Source organism: Medicago sativa, chromosome 8 (genome assembly GCF_051527215.1).
Source record: "Medicago sativa cultivar Bolivia chromosome 8, Bolivia_mono, whole genome shotgun sequence".
Lineage (NCBI taxonomy): Eukaryota > Viridiplantae > Streptophyta > Magnoliopsida > Fabales > Fabaceae > Medicago > Medicago sativa.
In genome coordinates this window covers 78316087-78339921 of record NC_140756.1, presented here as the reverse complement: position 1 = coordinate 78339921, position 23835 = coordinate 78316087, and the positions used below count along the sequence as shown (strand labels likewise).

General features: G+C 34.0%; 3 protein-coding genes across 11 annotated transcripts; 2 read left to right on the top strand and 1 right to left on the bottom strand.

The window, feature by feature from the left end:
* Window positions 1–487: 487 nt before the first annotated feature.
* Window positions 488–4402, top strand: LOC146901846 (F-box/kelch-repeat protein At3g23880-like). Of its 2 annotated transcripts, none has more exons than XM_085734411.1 (3): window positions 488–1693; window positions 2828–2899; window positions 3942–4402. In XM_085734411.1, exons 1-3 carry the CDS (start codon window positions 513–515, stop codon window positions 3955–3957), a joined length of 1269 nt encoding a protein of 422 aa, XP_085590537.1. In that variant the 5' UTR covers window positions 488–512; the 3' UTR covers window positions 3958–4402. The 2 variants fall into 2 exon arrangements, with proteins under 2 accessions (XP_085590537.1, XP_085590538.1); XM_085734412.1 differs by having other exon boundaries at window positions 3948–4193.
* A 5976-nt stretch (window positions 4403–10378) lies between these two features.
* LOC146901845 (F-box/kelch-repeat protein At3g23880-like) lies at window positions 10379–14661 on the top strand. Its single transcript, XM_085734413.1, has 3 exons — window positions 10379–11556; window positions 12813–12887; window positions 14330–14661. The coding sequence occupies exons 1-3, from the start codon at window positions 10469–10471 to the stop codon at window positions 14337–14339; spliced, it is 1173 nt and encodes a 390-aa protein (XP_085590539.1). The 5' UTR covers window positions 10379–10468; the 3' UTR covers window positions 14340–14661.
* Window positions 14662–15856: 1195 nt separating this feature from the next.
* Window positions 15857–19422, bottom strand: LOC146901844 (hypersensitive-induced response protein 1-like). 8 transcript variants are annotated; one of them, XM_085734404.1, is made up of 6 exons: window positions 19363–19422; window positions 17829–18035; window positions 17438–17550; window positions 17239–17330; window positions 17068–17164; window positions 15857–16546 (listed from the first exon to the last, which is right to left on the bottom strand). In XM_085734404.1, exons 3-6 carry the CDS (start codon window positions 17544–17546, stop codon window positions 16185–16187), a joined length of 660 nt encoding a protein of 219 aa, XP_085590530.1. In that variant the 5' UTR covers window positions 17547–17550; window positions 17829–18035; window positions 19363–19422; the 3' UTR covers window positions 15857–16184. The 8 variants fall into 8 exon arrangements, with proteins under 8 accessions (XP_085590530.1, XP_085590529.1, XP_085590532.1 ...); XM_085734403.1 differs by having other exon boundaries at window positions 17829–18027; XM_085734406.1 differs by having other exon boundaries at window positions 19380–19422.
* Between the last annotated feature and the right edge of the window lie 4413 nt (window positions 19423–23835).

The following is a 23835-nucleotide window of genomic DNA, read 5'->3' as shown; positions in this document are numbered from 1 at the left end:
TAATCTGTCCCAAACCATACATATATGTGACTTTGAAATGCCAAACCTGTTGTTCAATAAAACTACTACACAATGAAATAGAAATTATTCTGTAACTGACATTGGAACAAATGGTATACTTTTTGCACTGCTCAATGATTATGTTGGTGAATGAAACATAATTATCTATTTTGGAGAAGAAGACGTTGGTTTCATGGTTTATTCAATAGGGATATTTGTGTAATTATAACATTTATTACCAGGATTCTACATGTCAAGCCAAACATATTTTACTTATTCCTTGGAATTATTTTAAAAAAATTCCCAGGAATTAAACAATTAACCAAACACTTTTTTCTATATTTTCCTGGGAATAAAATTTTCACCTTCACATTCCTGGGAAAGTGAATACCTGGGAATAAATTTTGTAACCCTCAAACAAACTCCCCCTAATAGTCTAAGCATTTTAGTGGAGTATAAATTTGGACGACTTACATTTGTTTATTTTATTCGATTCGATCAAACAAAAAGACATGATAACATTTTGTGATAATCGTTCAAGGACAAGGAGACGTCTACGACGACAGTCTCAAAACGTCACCGTCTTTACTCAATCGGTGTCGGAAACCACCGCCGAGATGCCGTCGCCGATATTTCCGGAAGAAATCATCGTTGAGATACTCCTTCGACTTCCGGTGAGATCCCTCCTTCAATTCAGGTGCGTTTGCAAACTCTGGAAAACCTTAATCTCAGATCCCCAATTCGCAAAGAAACACGTTTTGATCTCAACCGCCAACCCACAATTGGTCTCTAACTTTATGGGTCTTGCAAACTGCAAACTCGTGTCTTATCCTTTAAAGCCACTGTTGGATAACCCATCAGCCCACCGTGTTGAACCCGCTAACTTTGAAACGAGACACAGCACATCAATCATAGGTACATGCAATGGGTTGCTTTGTTTATGTAGTTCCTCTCAATTTTTTGTGTGGAATCCTTCTATCGAATCGAAATCCAACTTATCTCCAATCATTACTGCTTTTGATCGTTTTATGTTACTATATTGTGGCTTTGGCTATGATCAAGTTAACGACAGGTACAAGGTAGTAGCAGTTGTGCTCAATGACTGTAATTTGGATGAAACTACAACCTTAATTTATACTTTCGGGGAAAAAAATTGGACAACTATTCAAAATTTCCCATGTGATCAGCGGTGTGATCCTGGTCATTTGGGGGTAGGGAAATTTTTGAGCGGCACTTTGAATTGGATAGTTAGTAAAGATGTTGTTAGCGAAAAGATGATAGTTTCCTTTGATCTTGAGAAGCAAACTTATGGGGAGATGTCGCTGCCTCAACATTACTGTGTCGATAATACTGTGTTGTATGTTTCAAATAACCGCATTTACATATCTTTTGATCACCCTAGCAAAACTCATTGGGTTGTGTGGATGATGAAAGAGTATGGAGTTGTTGAGTCATGGACTAAACTCATGATCATCCCTAAGGATAAGTTAACATCATCGGATGTTGGTCGTTTTTGTTTATCTGATGCCTTGTTCATTTCGGAATATGGAGTTCTCTTTATGAGGCCTCAGCATTCTAAACTCAGCGTGTATAACTTAAATAATGATGGTGGCTTAGATTATTGTACTACAATTTCTGGTCGATTTGCACGTCATCTACATGTTTACAACGAGACTCTGGTATCACCACACTGGTAATTCATATATGCTAATTGTTATCTTTTAGTTTTATATTAATGTTTGTAGTGTGATCTTCTTTTTAATCTATTCAGAGGAAAGTATGTTTATGTTGTGTTGTAGTAGAATACTTGTATCATATTAGTTCTGCTTTTAGTTTACATGAACAAACAAACAATGGACTTAACAATCTACTTTGCATTGTAGTAGTTTCTTTGTCTCTGTATGTTTTAATAGTTTATGCATGCATATCGTTACAATTTCAAATTATCTACATCTCAATCAATTTGTTAGAAAAATCAAGTCTTTCTTCAACAATACGGCTAAGAGATGCTAGGTGGTAGATTTGATTTGATTTGATTCTTCAACTGAAGAACGACTTAGGGGTTGTTGTAATATCTTAGAAGGGGATCCTCCTTCTGTGCTGAGGTGCTGGTTTTTGTTGATTTAGCATCGAGTTGAGAAGTTAACAAGCTCCAACCACAGACCAAACTTCAGCCACGTAACTTATTTTTGTTGCTGTCACAATTATTAGTAGCTCATCTTGTGTACTGCTTGTGCTCAAGTGCAACTTTTTTCTCTTATGAATATTTTGATTTGGCTTCTTGAGAAAGATTACTCAATCAATTGCAAGTTGGTCTGAAATTATAAATAATAACGTTCATTTTCAATAAAGAATCAACATGAGATTAAAATAAGCATTGAGGAGATGAGAATATTGCGTTGGATATGCGGTAATACTAGACAAGATAGTACTAGCAAATATGGCAAGAACTCGGCTTAGGCGGTCTGAGCATATAGAGAAAAGACATGTATATTCTCTAGGAAGGAGAGTAGATCAGATGGAGAGTAGTCAAATCACTGGAGGCAGTAGAAGACCTCGAAAAACTATATTAGAAACTATCAAGAAAAATCTAGAAATATGATATATGATAGAACATCATGGTGACGTTTTATCTATGTATCCGATCCCACTTAGTGATAAGATAATGTTTGGTTGTTGTTTGGTCATTTTGTATTTTTTTATGTACATTTATACTTTAAAATTTATTTTTTTTGTGCAAAGTTGCATCATATTTTCCTGTTTTATTTAAAATTTCATATTTAAATTTCATCTTTGATTTTGGGCAGTTTCTTTTTGTTTTGTGTAGGCTAAAACACAGTCAAAAGAAAAACAAAAGAAAAAGGAAGCAGAAACTATCCGAAGGCCCAAAGCTTGTAAGGTAAGAACTAGAGAGACTGCCCAAAGCTTGTTTTGTAAATGTTATTGTGCTATGTATACATTGGTGCTGAAGATGTATCTTTAGTCTTCTGTATTTTCGAAAATATATGTTGGTGTCCATTTTTTTTTTTTAAGAAGCTAAATTAGCCCACCCAAATTAGCACCGGCGGGAATCGAACCTAAGACCTTGAGGAGGAGCACACTCCCAGGTCCCAAGCCAACCCCATCAAACCAACCCAAATGGGTTATGTTGGTGTCCATTTCTAATCGCAATTTATACTATTAATGACAATGATTGCATTATCGTTTGTAACCCCAATGCAGACCTTTATAAGATTTATTAACATGCAGCTACGATGAACTTTTGAAAATGTTTGTTGTGTTGATAGTTTTGTACTTCCACGTGGTTATTAGTATTGCATCATGAATTTTACCGTTCTAGAAGTCATCTGTGAATCATGTATTGGGTGTTTATTAGTTTGTCCTGTGTAGCACAATATATAGTTTTTAACGTATTATTATCATCCGTTTTAGTTTGAGCAGGCTGTAATTGCTAATAACACCGGCTATGATGAGATTCTTGATGTTCATAGCTTAGTAGCATCTAGAGGTAGGGGTGGCAAAACGGGTCCGATCAGTCGTGCTGACCTGTTTAGCCCGCTATTTTTGGCGAGTTGTGCTGAACTTGTCCCCTCCGGTTGGCATGTCTCGTTTAGTTCGTTGAAAAAACAGGGCGGGGTCGGCCGGCCCACTAACTTGTGTCGTGTCTTTCCTTCAAATTTTGATGTGGGATTGTGATTTTTTTTTTTTTTTTGCCTCTTTTTGTTAACATGAACTTGTCGAGAGATTTAGAAGCTTATATAAGCTATTTGGGTTAAGTGAAGGCATGAGATTAGTTTAATATCTCAAGCATCTTTGCTTCTTTTCCTTTTTTTGTTGACCTTTTATTTGTATTAGCATTTTTTTTATTTCAAAGATTTACTGATTTATAATCCCTCTGTAGTTGTTCTTCACTGCAATATGTTAATGTAATTGTTATGTAGATGTAGTGGGCAATGATGATGATGAGAGGGATGCTGGAAGCTTGAAGCCAAATTATTACGACAACAACATGATCATATGTTCATGCGTTAGATGATGATTGACTTACTACAAAAATTGTGCTGTTGGTTTTATTGAGACTTATTTTATGCATTTTGGTTGTTGGATTTATTTATTTGTTTTATGTTGGTGGATTTGTTTTATTTTGAGACTTATTTAATGTTGTTGAATTTATAATAGTGACATTGCTACTATTTGGTTGTTGGATTTATTTATTTGTTTTATGTTGGTGGATTTGTTTTATTTTGAGACTTATTTAATGTTGTTGAATTTATAATAGTGACATTGCTACTATTAATAATGAGAGTCAGGATCCGTTGACACCAGGTGTCAACGGATTCGTTGACACCAAATCTGAGCCGTTTATTTTGTTTAATCTAATGGTCAGTAATTATTTGCTAAATTAATTTGTGTTATCTTTTCTCTCGCAACTCATCTGATTGCTACTCGTTTTTATACTCCATATGCCATCAACAAACACCAAAGTTCCATGAAATCACGTTTTTACTCAAATTATTTTAAAGGGTTTTCTATGTGATCAATTGAAATCAAATGCTAAAATCCCTTCTCACTTGTTTAATTTCGACACCAAAAATCCCTTCGGTAGTAAAAAAAACTCATCTAAAATATCCTAGTTTCACTAGCTTCCGCAGATTAGGATCGATCTCATGAAAATTGCAATCCATATGGGACGGGATAGATAACTCTTGATTTTTTGTTTGTACACCAAGAATTAACATCAATTCAATTTGAGGAATTAACCAAGAGAGAATAGATGGAGATGGAAACAAGAATAAATCATGATGCATCATGTATGCAATCTGAGTTTTTGAATGATTGAAAACTATAATAGTGTGAGATTGAGAGTGCACACAATGAGTTAACTTAGAAACTATTGTGAGTCTTTGATTAAATATAATGTACGGTTGAGATTTGGTGTCAACGAATTCATTGACACTAGATACCTGGTGTCAATGGATACTGACTCTAATTATGATGTTTGATTTTTTAATTACTAATTTGTGTTCGGATGTCATGCATATATTTTTAATAATATTTTTTTTTAAATATAGTTTGCTCATAATTATATGATGAGTTAAAATGATTTATGTATTTCATATATTTATGTATAATCTATATCACACACACACACACACACACACACACACACACACACACATATATATATATATATATATATATATATAAAGAAAAACCCACTTGGGTTGGTCTGTTGGTGTTGGCTTAAGGCCTTGGAGTATGCTCCTTCTCAAGGCCTCGGGTTCAATTCTAGTGCTAATTTGAGTGGGCTATTTAGCTTCTTCAAAAAACATATAAAGAAAATATGCTTTACTCAAAAATAAATAAATAAAGAAAACATGCTTAAAATAATTTGGGAAATAGCCGTTGGCAATAATATGATTCATGCTCAAACAACATGAGACGTTTGTCTGATTCCGACACCTCAGTTGGGTTGATTGTGCTGCAGGCAATCTTCCGATAAAGTGTGTCAAGTGAGCATTGCAATCTTCCGATTCCTTCTCTGAAAATTGGTTAGATTTTAAATTCAGCATAACACTATTCTTGATGTCAAACACCACGAGATTTGCTGGTTGAAAATCAAGTGATACTTCTTCCAGGTTATCCAGCCTCCCATAATCTCAAGAGTAATGCGAGGATGATCTCCCATTTCTGACAAATCTCCTTTTTAAATGAAGAAAACTTGAAAGACCAACGGTAACCAAAAGTGTTTTAACGCCAAATGGTGCAATCAATTGATCAGAGAAAATAAAAGCAATTTGGCTCGATTGAAACTTGAGCATTTTCTTTGGCATAGTTAAATTGGTGTTTAATTCAAATTAAGCTCAAAATATTTTTAATGTCAAAACCAATTATGCAATTTTTAAAATAAATTATGGTTTTTAATGCCAAAAATATGAAATATTTTCATGTAAAATCGCATTTAATTAAAAATTATTGCAAGTGTGTGATTTATTTTCAAGAGAACTTTAACATTCCTTCATATGGGGGCATAGAAAAAAATGTTTGTAATTATTTTCTGAACATTCTAAGTTGTTCTATAAGTTAAGAATGATAAATCAAAAGACAAATGTTATACTTACAAATAGTATAACCAAGAAGCCTTGGCACTAATCTTCTTTCTTTAACTTGAGCCTCCAAACTTTTCTTCTTTTGTGATGTGAGTTTGTTATCATCAAAACTCAGTCAAGTTTAAGAAGGAAATCTTCTTCACAAAATAATTAATGTCTTCATTGACCTTATCACATTTGGATTGTCACGAGTGACCTCTCCTTGATCATCACTCTTGGAAGCACTTGAACAAGGGAGTAAGTTTCGGTTATAGGTAAAGAATTTTCATCGAATTTCAAATAGGTTTTGACACTTCCTTGAAAATTACCTTTCTTGCCCTATTTTGTGTTTGCTATATTTTCTCATGTTAAAATTGCGATGTTATGCATGAGTGTTTGTTTATTGTTGATTTTATATATCCCTTTTGTATGCTATTTCTTCTCTATGCTTTTCCTTACATGTTTGCTTGTAATTCAATTGTGATTGTTTACATGTTTGTTTGAGGGTGTCCTATAAAATCCTATTTGTTTAAATCTTACAAAATAAATGAACTGCATGTGTCAACAAATGTGTGCATGACCATTTGATTACAATTCACAAATATTTTCATTTGAAAATTTGTTGTTTTAATTGTGAATAGTATCAAATGCGTGAAAATTTGTTTTGAGCTTTGCATCGTGGTCATTCATTCAAAACATATCCATCCCACTTCAACCTTCAACTATTACTAAACCCAAAACAACTCTAAACCACCATTAACCTATCATAACCTTTTTTTCTCTCCTTTTTTTCACACATTCGCACATCCATTCTTACTCTTACTCATATCAAATTCCAAATCATCAAACAAATCCAAATGAGTCCCAAATTGAATATGAAGGGTGGAGGCAAAAAGGGCTTCAATTCAAAGGTGGGAGACAGGTACTACAATAGGAGTCTCACCTTCCTACTATTTTAACTCACCATTTCCCAACCAAAACCAAGAAGGAACCTCAAACCAGGATGACAATGATGCTCAATGATCTCTTATTTTCATTTATTCACTTTTTATTTTGCTTTTGACATCCTGCCTCGGGAATTTGGTTTGTAATAGTTTTTTTCTACGCACTTTCCCTTTTTGACGTTGTCAAAGGGGGAGAAAAACTGTGTTGATGTTTATGTTAACTTTTCTTTTTATGACAATTGTTGTTATGTGATTGTGATTGCAATGTGTTACATATTATCTCTAGCTTGTTCATATGTATGATATGCTTGCTTGTTCATGCTTGCCTGCTCATTTTGATTGGTGTTTTATATAGATATATGTCATGTGCATGTTTGTTTTTTTTTTTTTTTTATGCTAAGTTTCTAGGGGAGTTAAGCCAACATCATTAACATGATATTTGGCATTATTAAAAAGGAGGAGAATGAAGTTGCTTTTAGTTATATGTTTGTGTTTTGATGATGTTCATTAGCTAGGTTTATTTGATGATTTTTAAATATTGTTAGTTATAGTCTAGAATCATGTTAAAGCACTTAGCAATATTGTCCCATTGTGTCCCGGTTCCTAGATGTCTAGTGTGTTGATTGTGTATAGAAATTTTCATCTTGAGTGGTCAAAACTTTGTTTCTAGATGTTTGATTCGATTCAAAATAGTTTGAATTGTATCAAGTAGGGGTGGGAATGAGCCGGGCCGAGTCGGGCTTTGCTTAAATAGGCTAGGTCTAGTTGAAAAAACTAAGGCCTAAGCCTTGACCTTTTACCTATCAAAGGCTTTATTTTAAGTCTGGTCTGACCTTTTTAAAAGCCTGACCTGGCCTATTAGTCTGTCTAAAAGCCTAGTTTGTGTTACAAATTTCAAACAGAGTATGTTCATCAAAAAAAAATTCCTTTCAATTTGTGCAACGTACTTAATATATAGATAAACATTAATTAGATACAGATTAAATTAATGAAACACAATTGTAAAATTTATAGATGGATAGAAACTCAAGAATAATCATGTTTGATAACAGCAAGGATTTCAAACTTAATCTAATAACCATACTTGACATTAGGCATAACAGTAGCAAGCCTTAACAATTCATACAAATATATATAAATATATCAGTAGCAAGCCATACAAAAAAAAACTGAAATAATAATAATTGTGGTATGAGAATTTGAAGGATCAGTAGTAATTCTTTTTGATATATAAATATAAATAATAAATATGAAAAAATGTAATATACTCGTATACGAGCCGGCCTGATAGGCTTGATAGGCTTTTTTATAAGCCTAAGTCTGGCCTAATTAAATTAATAGGCTTTTAAAAAAGCTCAAGCTTGACCCGTTTATTAAACGAGTTAGGCCGAGCCGAGCTTTTAGTAGGCCGAGCCATAGGCCTCTGATGAGCGGTCTGGCCTATTCCCACCCCTAGTATCAAGGAATGTTTCTGCCTTTGTTTCTTGTTGATCTTGAGCTTTGATTCGAATCATAATTCCTTGAATCATATTAATCATGAATCAAATCAAAATGTCTTGATTCGTATCATTATTGTCCCAGGTCTTGTTTTTTGCCTCTTTGAATCGATTCAAATATTCTTGATTCGTATCAATCTTCATCTAAATTTTTTTGAATCGTATCAAATATTCCATTTTCGTATCAATCTTCATAGCTTCAGCTTTTTCTTGCCTGAATGAATCGTATCAAATTTTCTTGATTCATATCAATCTTTATCTGGAAACTTTTGAATCGTATCAAATTTTGGCAGCATCAGATTTTTCTTTTTCACATGTCTAAATCGAATCATACTTTTACTAAATCGATTCACTACGTTGTTTTTGCCTAAAATCTTGCACACATAACTCCTCCCTATATATAGCAATACACATACTACACCCAAACCACTGAATCATTTGCATCTATTCTCTAGAGTTTCCAAACCTCAATTTCATTTGTTCTCCAGATTAAACACTTTTTTTTAAGAATCATTGTGGTCTTTGAGTCATAGATTTCTAGTGTGCTATAGGGATTGTAAGTTGATTGCTTTCAAGGATATTGATTGGAAATCAATGATTTAAAGTGAATTGAGTAATTTCATTCCACCTCCAAGGGTATTGGTGGTTCTTTCTAATTTTCTCAAGTTCAAGGAGATCCAACCACCAGACATAGCAAATAAAAGTTCGAGGGAAGAGCTTCAAGGATTGCATGGTGATGGTTGGATTAGGCAAGTGTACCAAATTGTTTACCAAGTAATAAAGAGATAAGTGAGTATCGTATCCACAGAGATTGTCATTTCGTCCAAACAACTTGCGCAACTTATTTTAAGTTTGACGATAAATAAAGAGATAAAGATTAAGAGAATTGCAATTTTTATCTGTTTGAAACAGAGCAAGTTACTTGTTTTTGGTTGCAGAAAAGTAACAGCGGTTAGAGGATTCTTCGAATCCCTCCTATTTATTTGTTGGATATATAATTAACATATATGTCACATCTAGTTATTCTAAGTGAAATATCTAAGTGATGAGGTCGTGGGACGTTTCTAACCTAGTCGGTCGTCAAGTTGCACCTGCTGATCGCAAAGTGTGTTTAACATATTGATTTTGGCATCTAAATAATATAAAATATACCAAAGTGTGTTTAAAATTCTAGTAAAAAGAATATTCGGATTATATAATCCATATTAGGATATTTACGGGGCACACGAGTAATACGTAGAGTGAAAAAATTAATAGTCTAAGCATTTTTTTAGTATAAATTTGGACGACTTGCATTTGTTTATTTTATTCTATTCGATCAAACAAAAAGACATAATAAATAATAGGGTTAAATATGTTTTTTGTCCCTATAAATATACCAACTTTTCGTTTTAGTCCCTCTAAAATTTTCCTTCAACTTTTAGTCTCTATAAAATTTTCAATAACTACTTTTGGTCCCTATTTTTAAGTCTATTTTAATATTTTTTTTAATGAAATTGTGCAGATAAGTGTAGAATAATGTAAAAATATTTTTCAAAAAAAATTAGAATTTTTTAACAAAATATAAATTTAATATGAATTTTTAACCATCAAAAATAAAAAAAAAATCATATTAAATTCATGTTTTGTTAAAAAATTCTAATTTTTTTGGGAGATATTCTTATAATATTATGAATTTTTCTGCAAAATTTTATTCAAAAATATGAATTCTACATATGAGTTTACTTTAAATGATGGAGCAAAAGTGAAGATGAAAAATTTTGAAGGGACTAAAACTTGAAGAAAAATTTTAGAAGGACTAAAACAAAAAGTTGGTATATTTATAGGCACAAAAAACATATTTAACCCTAAATAATAATAGTTCAAGGACAAGGAGACGTCTGCGACGACTCAAAACGTCACCGTTTTTACTCAATCGGTGTCGGAAACCACCGCCGAGATGCCGTCGCCGATATTTCCGGAAGAAATCATCGTTGAGATACTCCTTCGACTTCCGGTGAGGTCCCTCCTTCAATTCAGGTGCGTTTGCAAACTCTGGAAAACCTTAATCTCAGATCCCCAATTCGCAAAGAAACACGTTCTGATCTCAACCGCCAACCCACAATTGGTCTCTGTCTTTATCGGTATTTCAAAGTGCAATCTCGTATCTTATCCTTTAAAACCACTGTTGGATAACCCATCGGCTCACCGTGTTGAACCCGCTGACTTTGTAATGATACACACCACATCAATGACAATCATAGGTTCATGCAATGGGTTGCTTTGTTTTAGTGATTTCTCTAAATTTACTTTGTGGAATCCTTCTATCAAATTGAAATCCAAACCATCTCCAACCATTATTGCTTTTGATAGTTTTGATAACAAGAGGTTCCTATATCGTGGCTTTGGCTATGATCAAGTTAACGACAGGTACAAGGTCCTAGCAGTTGTGCAAAATTGCTATAATTTGGATGAAACTAAGACCTTAATTTATACCTTTGGGGAAAAAGATTGGACAACTATTCAAAACTTCCCATGTGATCCGCGGTGTGATCCTGGTCGGTTAGGGGTAGGGAAATTTGTGAGCGGCAATTTAAATTGGATAGTTAATAAAAATGCCTTTAGTAAAAAGGTGATAGTTTCCTTTGATATTGAGAAGGAAACGTATGGGGAGATGTCGCTGCCTCAAGATTATCGTGACAAGAATACTGTGTTGTACGTTTCAAGTAACCGTATTTACGTATCTTTTGATCATTCTAACAAAACTCATTGGGTTGTGTGGATGATGAAAGAGTATGGAGTTGTTGAGTCATGGACTAAACTGATGATCATCCCACAGGATAAGTTAACATCACCTGGTCCTTATTGTTTATCTGATGCCTTGTTCATTTCAGAATACGGAGTTCTCTTTATGAGACCCCAGCATTCTAAACTCAGCGTCTATAACTTAAATAATAATGATGGTGGCTTAGATTATTGTACTACAATTTCTGGTCAATTTGCACGTCATCTACATATTTACAACGAGAGTCTGGTATCACCACACTGGTAATTCATATATATTCTATTGTTATCTTTTAGTTTTATATTAATGTTTTGTAGTGTGATCTTCTTTTTAATCTATTCAGAGGAAAGAATGTTTATGTTGTGTTGTGGTAGAATATCATATTAGTTCTGCTTTTACTTTACATGAAGAAGCATTGGACTTAACAATCTATTTTGCATTGCAGTAGTTTCTCTGTCTGTGTATGTTTTAACAGTTTATGCATGCATTTCATTACAATTTCAAATTATCTACATCTCAATCAATTTATTAGAAAAACTAAGTCTTTCTTCAACAATACGGCTAATTTAATAATGAGATGCTAGGTTGTAGATTTGCTTTGATTCTGCAACTGAAGAACGACTTAAATGGTTTAATAGACTAGTGCATAATTACTTGCTTGAAGTAGGGTGTGGACATTTGGTACTAAAGGACCAAGAAATGATAGTTAGGGGTTGTTGTAATATCTTGGAAGGGGATCTCATACTGTGCTAAGGTGCTGGTTTTTGTTGATTTAGTATTGAGTTGAGAAGTTAACAAGCTCCAACCACAGACCAAACTTGGCTCCAGCCACATAACTCATTTTTGTTGCTGTCAAAATTATTAGTAGCTCATCTTCTGTACTGCATGTGCTCAAGTGCAACTTTTTTTCTCTTATGAATATTTTGATTTGGCTTGTTGAAAAAGTTTACTCGATCAATTGCAAGTTGGTCTGAAATTATAAATAATAACATTCATTTTCAATAAACAATCGACGTGAGATTAAAATAAGCATAGAGTAGATGAGAATGTTGCGTTGAATATGCGGTAATACCAGACAAGATAGTATTAGAAGTGACAACATTAGAGAGAGTTGGGGTAGTACCTATCTAGCAAATATGGTGAGAACTCGGCTTAGGTGGTCTGGGCATATAAAGAAAAGACATATATATTCCCTAGGAAGGAGAGTAGATCCGATGGAGAGTAGTCAAATCACTAGAGGCAGAAGAAAACCTCGAAAAACTATATTAGAAACTATCATGAAAAATCTAGAAATATGATATAACATTATGGTGTCGTTTTATCTATGTATCCAATCCCACTTAGTGATAAGATAATGTTTGGTTGTTGTTTGTTCATTTTGTATTTTTTTTATGTACATGTTTATACTTTAGAATTTATTTTTATGTACAAAATGGAATCATATTTTCATGTTTTATTTTAAACTTTCATATTTAAATTTCATCTTTGATTTTGGACAGTTTCTTTTTGTTTTGTGTAGGCTAAAACACCGTCAAAAGAAAAACAAAAGAAAAAGGAAGCAAAAACTAGGACTCAAAAGGCCAAAGCTTGTGAGGTAAGAACTAGAGAGACTGCCAAGAGCTTGTTTTGTAAAGGTTATTGAGCTATGTATACATTGGTGCTGAAGGTGTATCTTTAATCTTTTTCTGTATTTTTTAAAATATATGTTGGTGTCCATTTCTAATTGCAATTTATACTATTAATGACAATGATTGCATTATGGTTTGCCCTTATTGATTTTTGTAACCTCAATGTAGACCTTTTTAAGATTTATTAACATGCAGCTACAAACTTCTGAATATGTTTGTTGTGTTGATAGTTTTGTTGTTCCACGTGGTTATTATAATTAAATCATGAATTTTACCGTTCTAGAAGTCATCTGCAAATCATGTGTTGGGAGTTCATTAGTTTGTCAAGTGTAGAACAGTATATAGTTTTTAACGTATTATTATTTTCCGTTTTAGTTTGAGCAGGCTGCAATTGCTAATAACACCTGCTATGATGAGATTCTTGATGTTCATAGCTTAGTAGCATCTAGAGGCAGGTGTGGCAAAACGGGTCCGATCAGTCGGGCTGACCTGTTAAGCCCGCTTTTTTTGTCGAGTTGTGCTGAACTTGTCCCCTCTTGTTGGCATGTCTCGTTTAATGCCCTGAAAAAACAGGGCGGGGTCGGCCGGCCCACCAACTTGTGTCGTGTCTTTCCTTCAAATTTTGATGTGGGGTTGAGATGTTTTTTTTTTTTGTTGCCTATTTTTGTCAACATGAACTTGCCGAGAGATTTAGAAGCTTAAAATATAAGTTATTTGGGTTAAGTGAAGGCATAAGATTAGTTTAATATCTCGAGCATCTTTGCTTCTTTTTTTTTTTTTTTTTTGTTGACCTTTTATTTGTATTAGCATTTTTTTATTTCAAAGATTTATTGATTTATATATAATCCCTCTATAATGTGGCATTACATGTCAGATCACGTGACAATGCAACGTAGAAGGTCAACGACCACGTCATGTTGACTAATAGAGAGGACAAATTGACCAACATTTAACATTTTTAAGGGGTTTTTGTCTTTTCTCAAATTTGAGGGGAGTATTTGCAAGAATTTACAATTTGGGTGGGTGGGGTTGCCTATTTACTCCCAATTATTGATACGGTAAACAATCATTTTAATTCTTGAATGCGCTACGAGCTATGATTATAGTTCCTAAATGCAAATGTTCTTTTGTTAGTCAATTTGGTCCTCAAATGTCTTTAGTTAGTTTAATCCTCGAATACGTTTTTCATTGGTCAATTTAGTCCATAAATTTATAGACACAAGACACACTAGGGGGGTGTTTTTAAGTTCAATACATTCTGGGACTATAGACATTTCACACATATAGGGACCAAAATTGTTGTTTACCAATTAATAATCTTTAAACTAACTTGATAGTTCAATCGTTACTGCTTAGTGTTCTGCTCCTGTTTGTTCATTCACTCATGCTAAAGTTTGGTGTTATGCAGGCATTCATGATAGCTCTTACACTCTGAAAGTGACATTTTATCATGAAGTGAACTTCTTAACCAAGACTGTCATTGCGACATAGGTGAAACATAGCTTGTCACTCAAAGAAACTGCTGTCACCATTGTGTGACAGAATACCTTCTAGATTAATTTTAATTATGCTATTTTCTGTAAAATCTTTAAGCCCTTCTATTCCCTTCTAGAAGGATATTGCTGACAATAGTTAGTTAACAAATTTCTTAGATTGTGACAATGATTGGGAAATTCATTGTAACCAAATTGCTTACTTATAGCCTTCAAGGAAAATGGAATATGCAGACAATTCACACTATTCAATTTATCCTTACAAATTCTCTTCTTAGTTTCTTTCTTCTCTTTCTCGAGTTGCATTCTAACATACATTGTCAAAGGCTCGATTTGACAATTCCGGATCACTTCTACTTGTTTAAGAATTATTTTCTTTTCTTAGATTTACTAGCAGTTTGATGCTACTTATTTTCTTAGGTTTCTGTTTTTAAATTAAAAAGAACCCTGATTCCTAGGAACAAAATTGTAACGTAACCTCAACCGTTTTCATAAGTGTGCCTCACTGCAATCTAAACCTAGATTTTCAGACCAGCAACAAACTTTTGATATCGATCTCTTGAATTCATAAGTATACACAAGAAGACTACCCCACATGTGAAAAGGCTGTGCAGATTCAATTGAAACTGGAAGTTATAACGATTAATTAGATTCTACTAGAAAAGATTTATCCCAAATTCTATAACAAATTTAAAAGCATTTCAATTATCAATGGCTACTGAAATAGACGAAATCAATACATATTTGTATGGTCATGAATTTATATAAATTGACACCTTGATTGTCTAACTTCATCATTGATAATTGAAGAAAGGAATTAACGTATTGATAATTGATGTTTCATCTTGTCTAACTGACACCTTGATTGTCTAATTCTCCATCTCTCTTTTTATGAACCACGCAAATTGATAGGAATGAAACCAACAAGAGAAGACTGACGCCGAGTATGGACGCACTGTTCAATCAACAAGAGAAGAGATAGAAGACTGATCACATGTGTTGCCTCCTTTAGGGATTATTTTAATTTGATAGTTGGAGTGTTATGAGCCATTTGATATATTAAGTTAAACGGTTGAGATTTGGTGTAAGTCTTATGACTTACACCTGGTGTCAACGGATCCTACCTCTTTATTTATTGGAGACAGAAACAAGCATTTTTCTTTTGAACAAAAATGTGGGTAGAAAACCATAGTCCTTAACTTTCACGATGTAAAAAGTTATATATATATATATATATATATATATATATATATATATATATATATATATATATATATATATATATAAAACGTCTAGTTATGCATCAAACGGTATATAAAAAGTCATTTGAATTCAACTTTCACAATGTAGAAAACGTGTATATACAAGGATAATTGAAAGTCTAGTTATGCATCAATTATAATGTAGAAAACTCATCTATATTAAGAGTTGCAAACTGGAAGTATAAAACAAGAGTAATTCCTTTAAATCATCCTCCAAAGAATTTATAAATCCAATAAAAACACAAAACATTGACCAAATTTTAAATTTGGTGTCACCATTTTCCTCAAAAGAAAATGTGACAATTGTTTTAAATCATTGAAGGATTAACTTAATGACAAATTTTATTTTTTACAAGGCTGATATACCGATGACATAATATTTGGAGGATCAATTTAGCACTTCACTCTGATACTAAATCATATATCATACTGAAGCGTTACAACCAAGAGCACTAATAAAACAACCACACTCCCATATAAATCAGATACGAAGTAGGAGGAATAGAAGCTACTGATGAGATAGAGAACCCTGGAGAAGTCCATCACGAATTTGGCTAGCAACATCGCGAACAGCACCAGGTCCATGTGGAATGAACACAGCAGAAGACTTGGAGGCAGCACCAATTTCTTTCATAGTGTCAAAATATTGAGTGACAAGGACCATATCCATGACATCTTTTGCAGTCGTCCCTGGTACATTAACTGAAAATCCAATCACACTGTCTCTCAAACCATCCACAATAGCTTGACGTTGGCGAGCAATACCCATCCCAGAGAGATATTTAGACTCAGCCTCACCCTCGGCTCGCTTTATTTGCAAGATCTTCTCGGCCTCAGCCTTCTCCTTAGCTGCCAACCTCATTCTTGCAGCTGATCACAAGACAGAAAAATGTATAAGAAAATATAGCAATTCGCGAATAAAGGAGATATTTGGCAAATAGAACTCGGTAGAGAAATATCGTGAACTATAAATTAAGCATTTGAGACAAAGTTATACTTCATACATTATCTAGTTAAAACATAAGTCAAACAAGGTTAAGCTGACATAGTGAAGATAATGTAATCCATAACATAGCATGACCGCCTATTGGACCCCAAAGAAGCAACAAAACAAGCCAAAGGAAATGCCTAAATAAAATTAGATTTAGGATCAAATGCTTCATAATAAGAGCTTGTATATTACAAGCATCCTCACATAGTTTTCCATACATGTATGACGAACCGTGAGGACAAGGGCAGGCATTCTGAAATGCTTTTTTTGACAAGACATTTTAAACACTGATTGACCTCTTTTGGGGAATAAGATAAATTAAAATGCAAACTTAACATATAAGTTTAATTCACGTAATAGCAATGCTGTGGAGACATCTCAAAGTCTTCAAAAAAGATACCTGCATTGATTTCATTCATAGCCCGCTTCACATGGACATCTGGCTCTATATCAGTAATCAGTGTTTGAACAATTTCATATCCATAAGCTGACATAGCCTGTTGAGATGATTCAAAGTTACATAAATCCACAGTTCACCATATCAATAAAAAAAATTGTAACAAAAAAGAACCTTCTCAAGTTCTTCTTCCACAGCTTTTGCAATTTCATTTTTCTGCTCAAAAGTATCATCCAAGTTGAGTTTTGGAACACTTGCTCTAATTACTGCAATGAGAATATAAATTTTACCTTAGTAGATAATTTGCATATTTTTAAACCACTTATTGCATGTTTATGTACTGCTAAGCAGGGTTATGGTTTATAGTTTATACCATCAAAAACATAAGCTTGAATTTGGTTTCTTGTGTTGCTAAGTTTGTAAAATGCCCTTGTCTGCCAAGGCACGGTATTGAATAGAAGCAACAACGTTGACAAAGACATTATCCTGCAAGCAAATATTAAAACCAATCAACATTAATTCAATGGAAAATATACGAGGAAAATGCACAAAGTGTCTTGTTATGCATACATATGAAGTATTGAAAGTGGCCTGATACTAGTGAAAGAGATAACCATATAAAGAAAACACGTAGGAATCAAATTAACATAGCACCAGGATGGTACCTAAAAAAAATCCTAGTCAAAAAGAAAGTATTTATGTTATTGGTAAGCATGGAATGACATGAACACTTGGTTTAATTGATGTTTGAGATAGTAACGAACCTTTGTCTTGGTCTCACATTTGATATCCAATTGTTGTACCCGAAGAGAGAGATGCCCAGCAATTCGTTTTCCAAGGAACCATGGCATGCAATGGCATCCCGGCTGAAGCACCTTTTCAAATTTCCCAAAACCTTCTTTCATAGCCACTTGAGATTGATCAACTTGCACGCAACACACGAGATTCCCCATTTTCTTTTTACTGCAATGCTTCAAAATATATCAGCACATCATCAACATAGAATACAAAGTATAAGGATGAGAATTATATGATGCAAGAAATTCAAATGATTTCACCAAACACTTGTATACGAGCCACATATAGACATTAGACAGAAGACTTCATGCAATCCTAGTAACCTCCAACTCTCGGACACGTTTCAATGGTAAAACAAACAGTACGAGTATATCGAAATATATCACGACATAGTCCTCAACAAGAGAGAAATCAAATTTTCATGCCAATAAAAATCTTTGAAACCTCTGCTATAGATTTTCTTGTTTAACTGGTGCATTTACGCATCAAGTCTTTGAATCTAGAAGCTATTCAATAAAGGGAATGCACGATGCAACACAAATAGAGTTGCAGAGTTGTAATACTGAAAGATTATCTAAAAAATTATTCTTCACGGCAGAATTTGATGTAAAGAAAGCACTAGCGAAGAGGGACGGTCGTAAAACAATTGGACTCGACAATAAAACATACCTAACATATTGTGTTACCAGCAGAATAACTCATTCGAAAGAAACAAAAGGCCACAATTTCATCAAGAAAATAAATTTGCAAATCAAAAGCATTATCAGAAATTTTTTCCAAAATCACAAAATTCACATCATAAAAGGTTATTGAACAATCTAAAATGATATATATAATCCTTAACATATCTTATACCACTTAACCAGTAATACTAAGTGTGTGTTTGGAAAATCGGAAAACTCTTAAATCCTTGCGTCCCGGTGTATTATTACCTCAGTGTTAGTGAGGCTACAAAGTGTATCTTTAGGAAGGACGTGCGTTGAAGTTAGTATTATCGTGAAAACAAACCAGCTATATATTGATTCACAAAAGCAATTATTATTATTATTATTATTATTATTTGAATGATACAAGAAAATACAGGGAAAATCATGAGAATTGTCAGCTCAAATTAAAGCTGACTTGGAAGAGTTGCTTCTTCCACAGTTAGCTTAAAATATAAGCTAAGTAGCTCACTAATGCTGCTAAAAGTAGAAAAAGACATTGTATTCTTGATATTAATCGCCACTATTAATTATTAATTAATCGTGTATTCCATTGACATAAACATATACAATTATAAAGTTATGGATAAAATTAGAAGCTACAGATTCTCTTTGATTAATTCATCAGCCGGACAGTGGAAAATGTAATATGTACAAAGTCTAAGCATAGGAAAATATTAAAAAAATAAAATAAGGCAAATTGACAAACAACTATTGCATTTCGTGGAAAATCAGAAGATGCATTTGCAAAGGGAAAAAAAAAAAAAAAGAAAGAAAGAAAAGAAAACACATATACCTTGATGAAGTACTTACACGTTCGTTGTTTGGTTTTGCTGTCTCAGTCTCTCTGCAAAACAACAAAAGAAGGGTGTGGGTGTGTGTGTAAGTCGGTTCACAAGGGAAGCTATGGGTGGGCCAATAAAAAGCGACCTGAAAAACAACAACCTCGGTGATTAATTTGTCGTTTTGTCAAAAAAACATGGATTACATTGGATAAGACTTGTGGATTACCCCCTCAAGAAATGGAATTAAATTGATTGATAACTTACTCAACACGGGAAGGATTCCAAACAAATACTATGGGCCTCTTAAGCTTAATTGAGCCTTTTCCATAATAAACTATTTGTATTTTATACTTTTTTTTTGTCAAGTTGATTAGTAACTAAAAATTTACCTTAAATAAATAGAAAATTCAAGATTTAAACTTGGTCTCTACAATGCTCATGCCAACTAATCTATGACTATGGGGGCATTTTACATGAGTCACCTAATTTGAATTGGGTTGATGGACATGGTATTGGTGTGTGACCTCCCGAGTAGGGATGGGAATAGGTCAGGTCAGCCCAGGATAGACTTTGATAGGCATGAGCCTGACCTATGAAATTTTTTGCAAGCCTGAGTCTGATCTATGAGCTTTCATACACCTATTTTTTTGGTCTGGTTTGGCCTATTTAAAAGTCTGGTCTAGCCTGGAAACTTATTTACAAGCCTACTTCATATTAAAGTCATTAAATATTCAATTTTGTGTACTTCTAAATAGGCTAAATTGGCCTTAAAGCCTATTTCATCATAAGGCATGTCTATTGCTATAAGGCCTTAAAAGCCTATTTCACTATAAGGCCTCAAAGCTTATTTAAAAAAGCCATTATTTGAGTTTTTTTCTTGATTTTTATTCTAATATAAATAAAAAATAAATTTTAATAATATGCATAAATATGTCGGCCTATTAGGCTTCGTAGACTTTTTTGATAGCCTAAGCATGACCTATTTACTTAAATAGGTTTTTTTTCAAAAACCTAATTTTAGCCTTTTTCATAAACAGGTCAGGTCAGGCCGTAGGCCCTGTAGATCGACCTACAACCTGGCCTATTCTCAACCCTACTCCCGATAAATAATGTGCTTAATAGAACTACTCTTCGCTACGACCACCCAATTATTTTTCTCCCCAATAGTAATACATACAATCTATGGCTGAACGAGTTAAACTCTTACCATATAGACCGATAAATTAAGTTAAACAGCCACGGAGAAAATTTTAGCTGGTGTAAATTAATAAACTTAAATTCGTGAAAAAGTAAACAAATTCACCCTACCTCCTATCTCTGTGTAATTTTTTACACGGGTTATAAGTTATAACCACTAGTCTTATCCGCTGTGAACTAAACTAGTATTCCTATGGTACTACTTTTTTGACAACGACAAATCACCAAGCTTTTTTTCCGTTTCTGATGAATTTGTTTTGAGGTCGTTTTTTATTGACTATGTTGTTTTTGGATTCCCAAACTGTTGTATTTTGGTTTTTCAAATTCTATTTTCTACCGAAGTTGCTACTAGGTTAAGTCACGACCAGGTCGCTCTCTTTAAGACGTTTCGTGGCACTGCCCAAAATTGTGCAAAGCAGACTATCAACCACGCCGCCTCCACGATAAAACAAGTCCAGCTACAACTGTTCGATTAACTACTGCACTATAGAAAACCGTTCGAGAATTACACCTCCAATATGGTACCAAGACCATTCTTTTAATACTGAAACCACTTTAATATGGTATTGTTACCACTCTGTTATGGTGCTTGAAGCTGAGAAAAACACAAGAAGGGGGGTTGAATTGTGTTTTGAAAAATTCTTCGTTTCTCCTAAAAACTGAACACACTGATCAGAAGCTAAGTGAGACAGCTTCTGAAGTGATAATCAGAATCTAAATGCAGCGGAATAAAACAGAGAGAGAGAAGAAGAACGACACAAAGCAATTATACTGGTTCCTTCCACAATCCGGAAGTAGTTCAGTCCCCCTTGCACTTCCAAGGAGATTTCACTATGAGTAATATCTGATTACAAATGCTCAAGCACACAAGCAAGAGACTTCCTTTGCTCAAGCACACAAGCTAGAGACTTCCTTTGCTCAAGAACACAATCAAGAGACTTCCTGCTCAAGCACAACTGCAAGAGACTTCCTAACTAAACAAAATTACACAGAAAATTGTTTAAGGTTGAACACTTGATATACAATCAGAGGTGCTCTCAATACAAATCAGATACAGACTCAATGGACTTAAGAATTTCTAAGATATGACTTTTAGACACAGAAATTCTAAGTGAATGCAGAACAATTTCAGCAGAGATTTGGCACTTGTAAAAATGTTATGAGTCTTTCGTTTAACGTTCTTGCATTACCAAATCTTTAGGTCTTCACTCCTTTATATAGAGGTGTGAAAGAGACGTTGTGAAATTGCCAGCACACCAAAGAGTCGTTGTTGAAGCTTGATCTTTCACCAATGATCTTTTGCCTGATTTGGTTGTTGTCCTATGAAGAACCAATTTGAAATCCATTCCTTATCCAAAGGAACATATATGCAGGCGAGACCGTATTCTGGAGCTGTTTTCTTGTCTTGTAACGTGGACACAAAACAGAGTAGTGGAGAATGTGGTTGTACAATTCGTACAAAGTACAATGTCAACGCTTTCGTCCAAATTGCAAGCACAAGCCTTCAAACACCTTTGAAATGACCGTTGCAAAATTCCACTAATCCTTTGTTTGTGTTTTCGAATCCAATAGACAGCTTTTGCAATGTAGATTCTTCAATCTTTGAATGTTTTGCAAATCCAGTTGATCTTCAGCTTCTGGTGAAATGACTTCTGATGAGGCAGCTTCTGATGATGCAGCTTCTGATGAAGCAGCTTCTGCAGCTTCTGATGGTGCAGCTTCTTCAGCTTCTGATGATGTGGCTTCTGGACCTCTTGTCTTCAGAAGCACTATTCTTCAGGAGCAGTATTGACTTCAGGAGCGCTTTGCCTTCAGAATCATCTAAGCTTCATTTCCTTTTGCTCTTTATTTGCTCATTCAGAACCAACCAATGATGTAACTTTTTAACTGTGGTCCTGTACACTTGAACAAATATTAGCTAGTCCAATTTACAATTTTTAATACCTTGTTATCATCAAAACTCTTTAAGGTTCATTGTTAAACACATTTTGTTCCAACAATCTCCCCCTTTTTGATGATGACAAACAAAAGTATTTAAAAATTGATCAATTGTTGTTAATCTAATTAACAAGTTGACTTTGGGGTTCTGAGGTTTGTAAGCTCAGAGTCTGAGGTTTGTAAGCTCAAACTCCCCCTGAGTCTGATAGTCTTTAAGGCGAGGTTTGTAAGCTCCTCCTAAGTTCTATCCAGGTTAATTAAATTCATTTTTCGCACAATAAAAATATCAGAGCTTTAAAAAATTGAATCATTGAAAGAATTAACTTATAGATAAGAAGAATGGTTCAATTAATTTTACTTGAATTTTGATACTTCTTCGTTCGTTCATAGCTCATACCAATAAGGTAAAAAAAAATGATAGAAGTTTTTCAAAAATTTCAAATGCCATTAATGTTAATGGGGCTCAGAGCCTTTAAATACTTGTCACATATACTCCCCCTTTTGTCATTATCAAAAAAAATGAGATAAAAAATAAGCATAAAAGACAAAAAGATTTTGAGAAAAAAAACTCAAACATGAGAGAGTATACTAAGAAATTAACTAAATAAATCAGACCAAAGTATATGAACATGAATATCCAATTATCAGAAGCAGCTAAGCAGTCAGAATCATTTAAGCATTCAGAAGCATTGAAAAATAAAACAAGATGGTTTCAGAAGCAAGGACTAAAAATTTAAAACACACAACAAACAAAAGATAACACTAAGGTGTGCAACTAATGATTGGTTTGTTGTTGTTGTTTCTTCATCTTCTCCATTTCTTCAGTTTTTGTCTTCAACAATTCTTCAAGGTATTGTTGCCTCTGGAGAAGAGCCTGTTCCCTTTCCTTAGCCTCTTGCTGCTGCTGTGCCATCTGTTTGTTCAGAAGCTTACACAACCTTGCTTCTCTGGTCAAGTAGTCCTTTTCTGAGAAGAAAGGCTGGTTTGCCAGGAGCAGTGTAGAACTTCTTACTCTGAGATTCTGCTTCAGATGCTCCATTAAATTCCTGACAGAAGCTTCCTTGCTTCTGATGCACTTAGCCTTTATATTTTCAATAAGCTCAGCTGCCCGGTTCTGAAGAGATGCCCAGGAGTCTTCATATGTGTTGGTGAGATCAATTGACCTTCTTTGATCCACCAGATTATGCATTTGACTAAGGATTGTGAGAAGCTCAGCATTAATATATCCAGATTCCAGGATGTTTGTGGGTGGTTGTTCAAGGGTTTCAAGATCAGAATCACTGATTTCCAGGTCTTGAACAGGGTTAGGAACTGGAATGGTAAAGTGTGTTTGTGTGTTTGAAGATGAG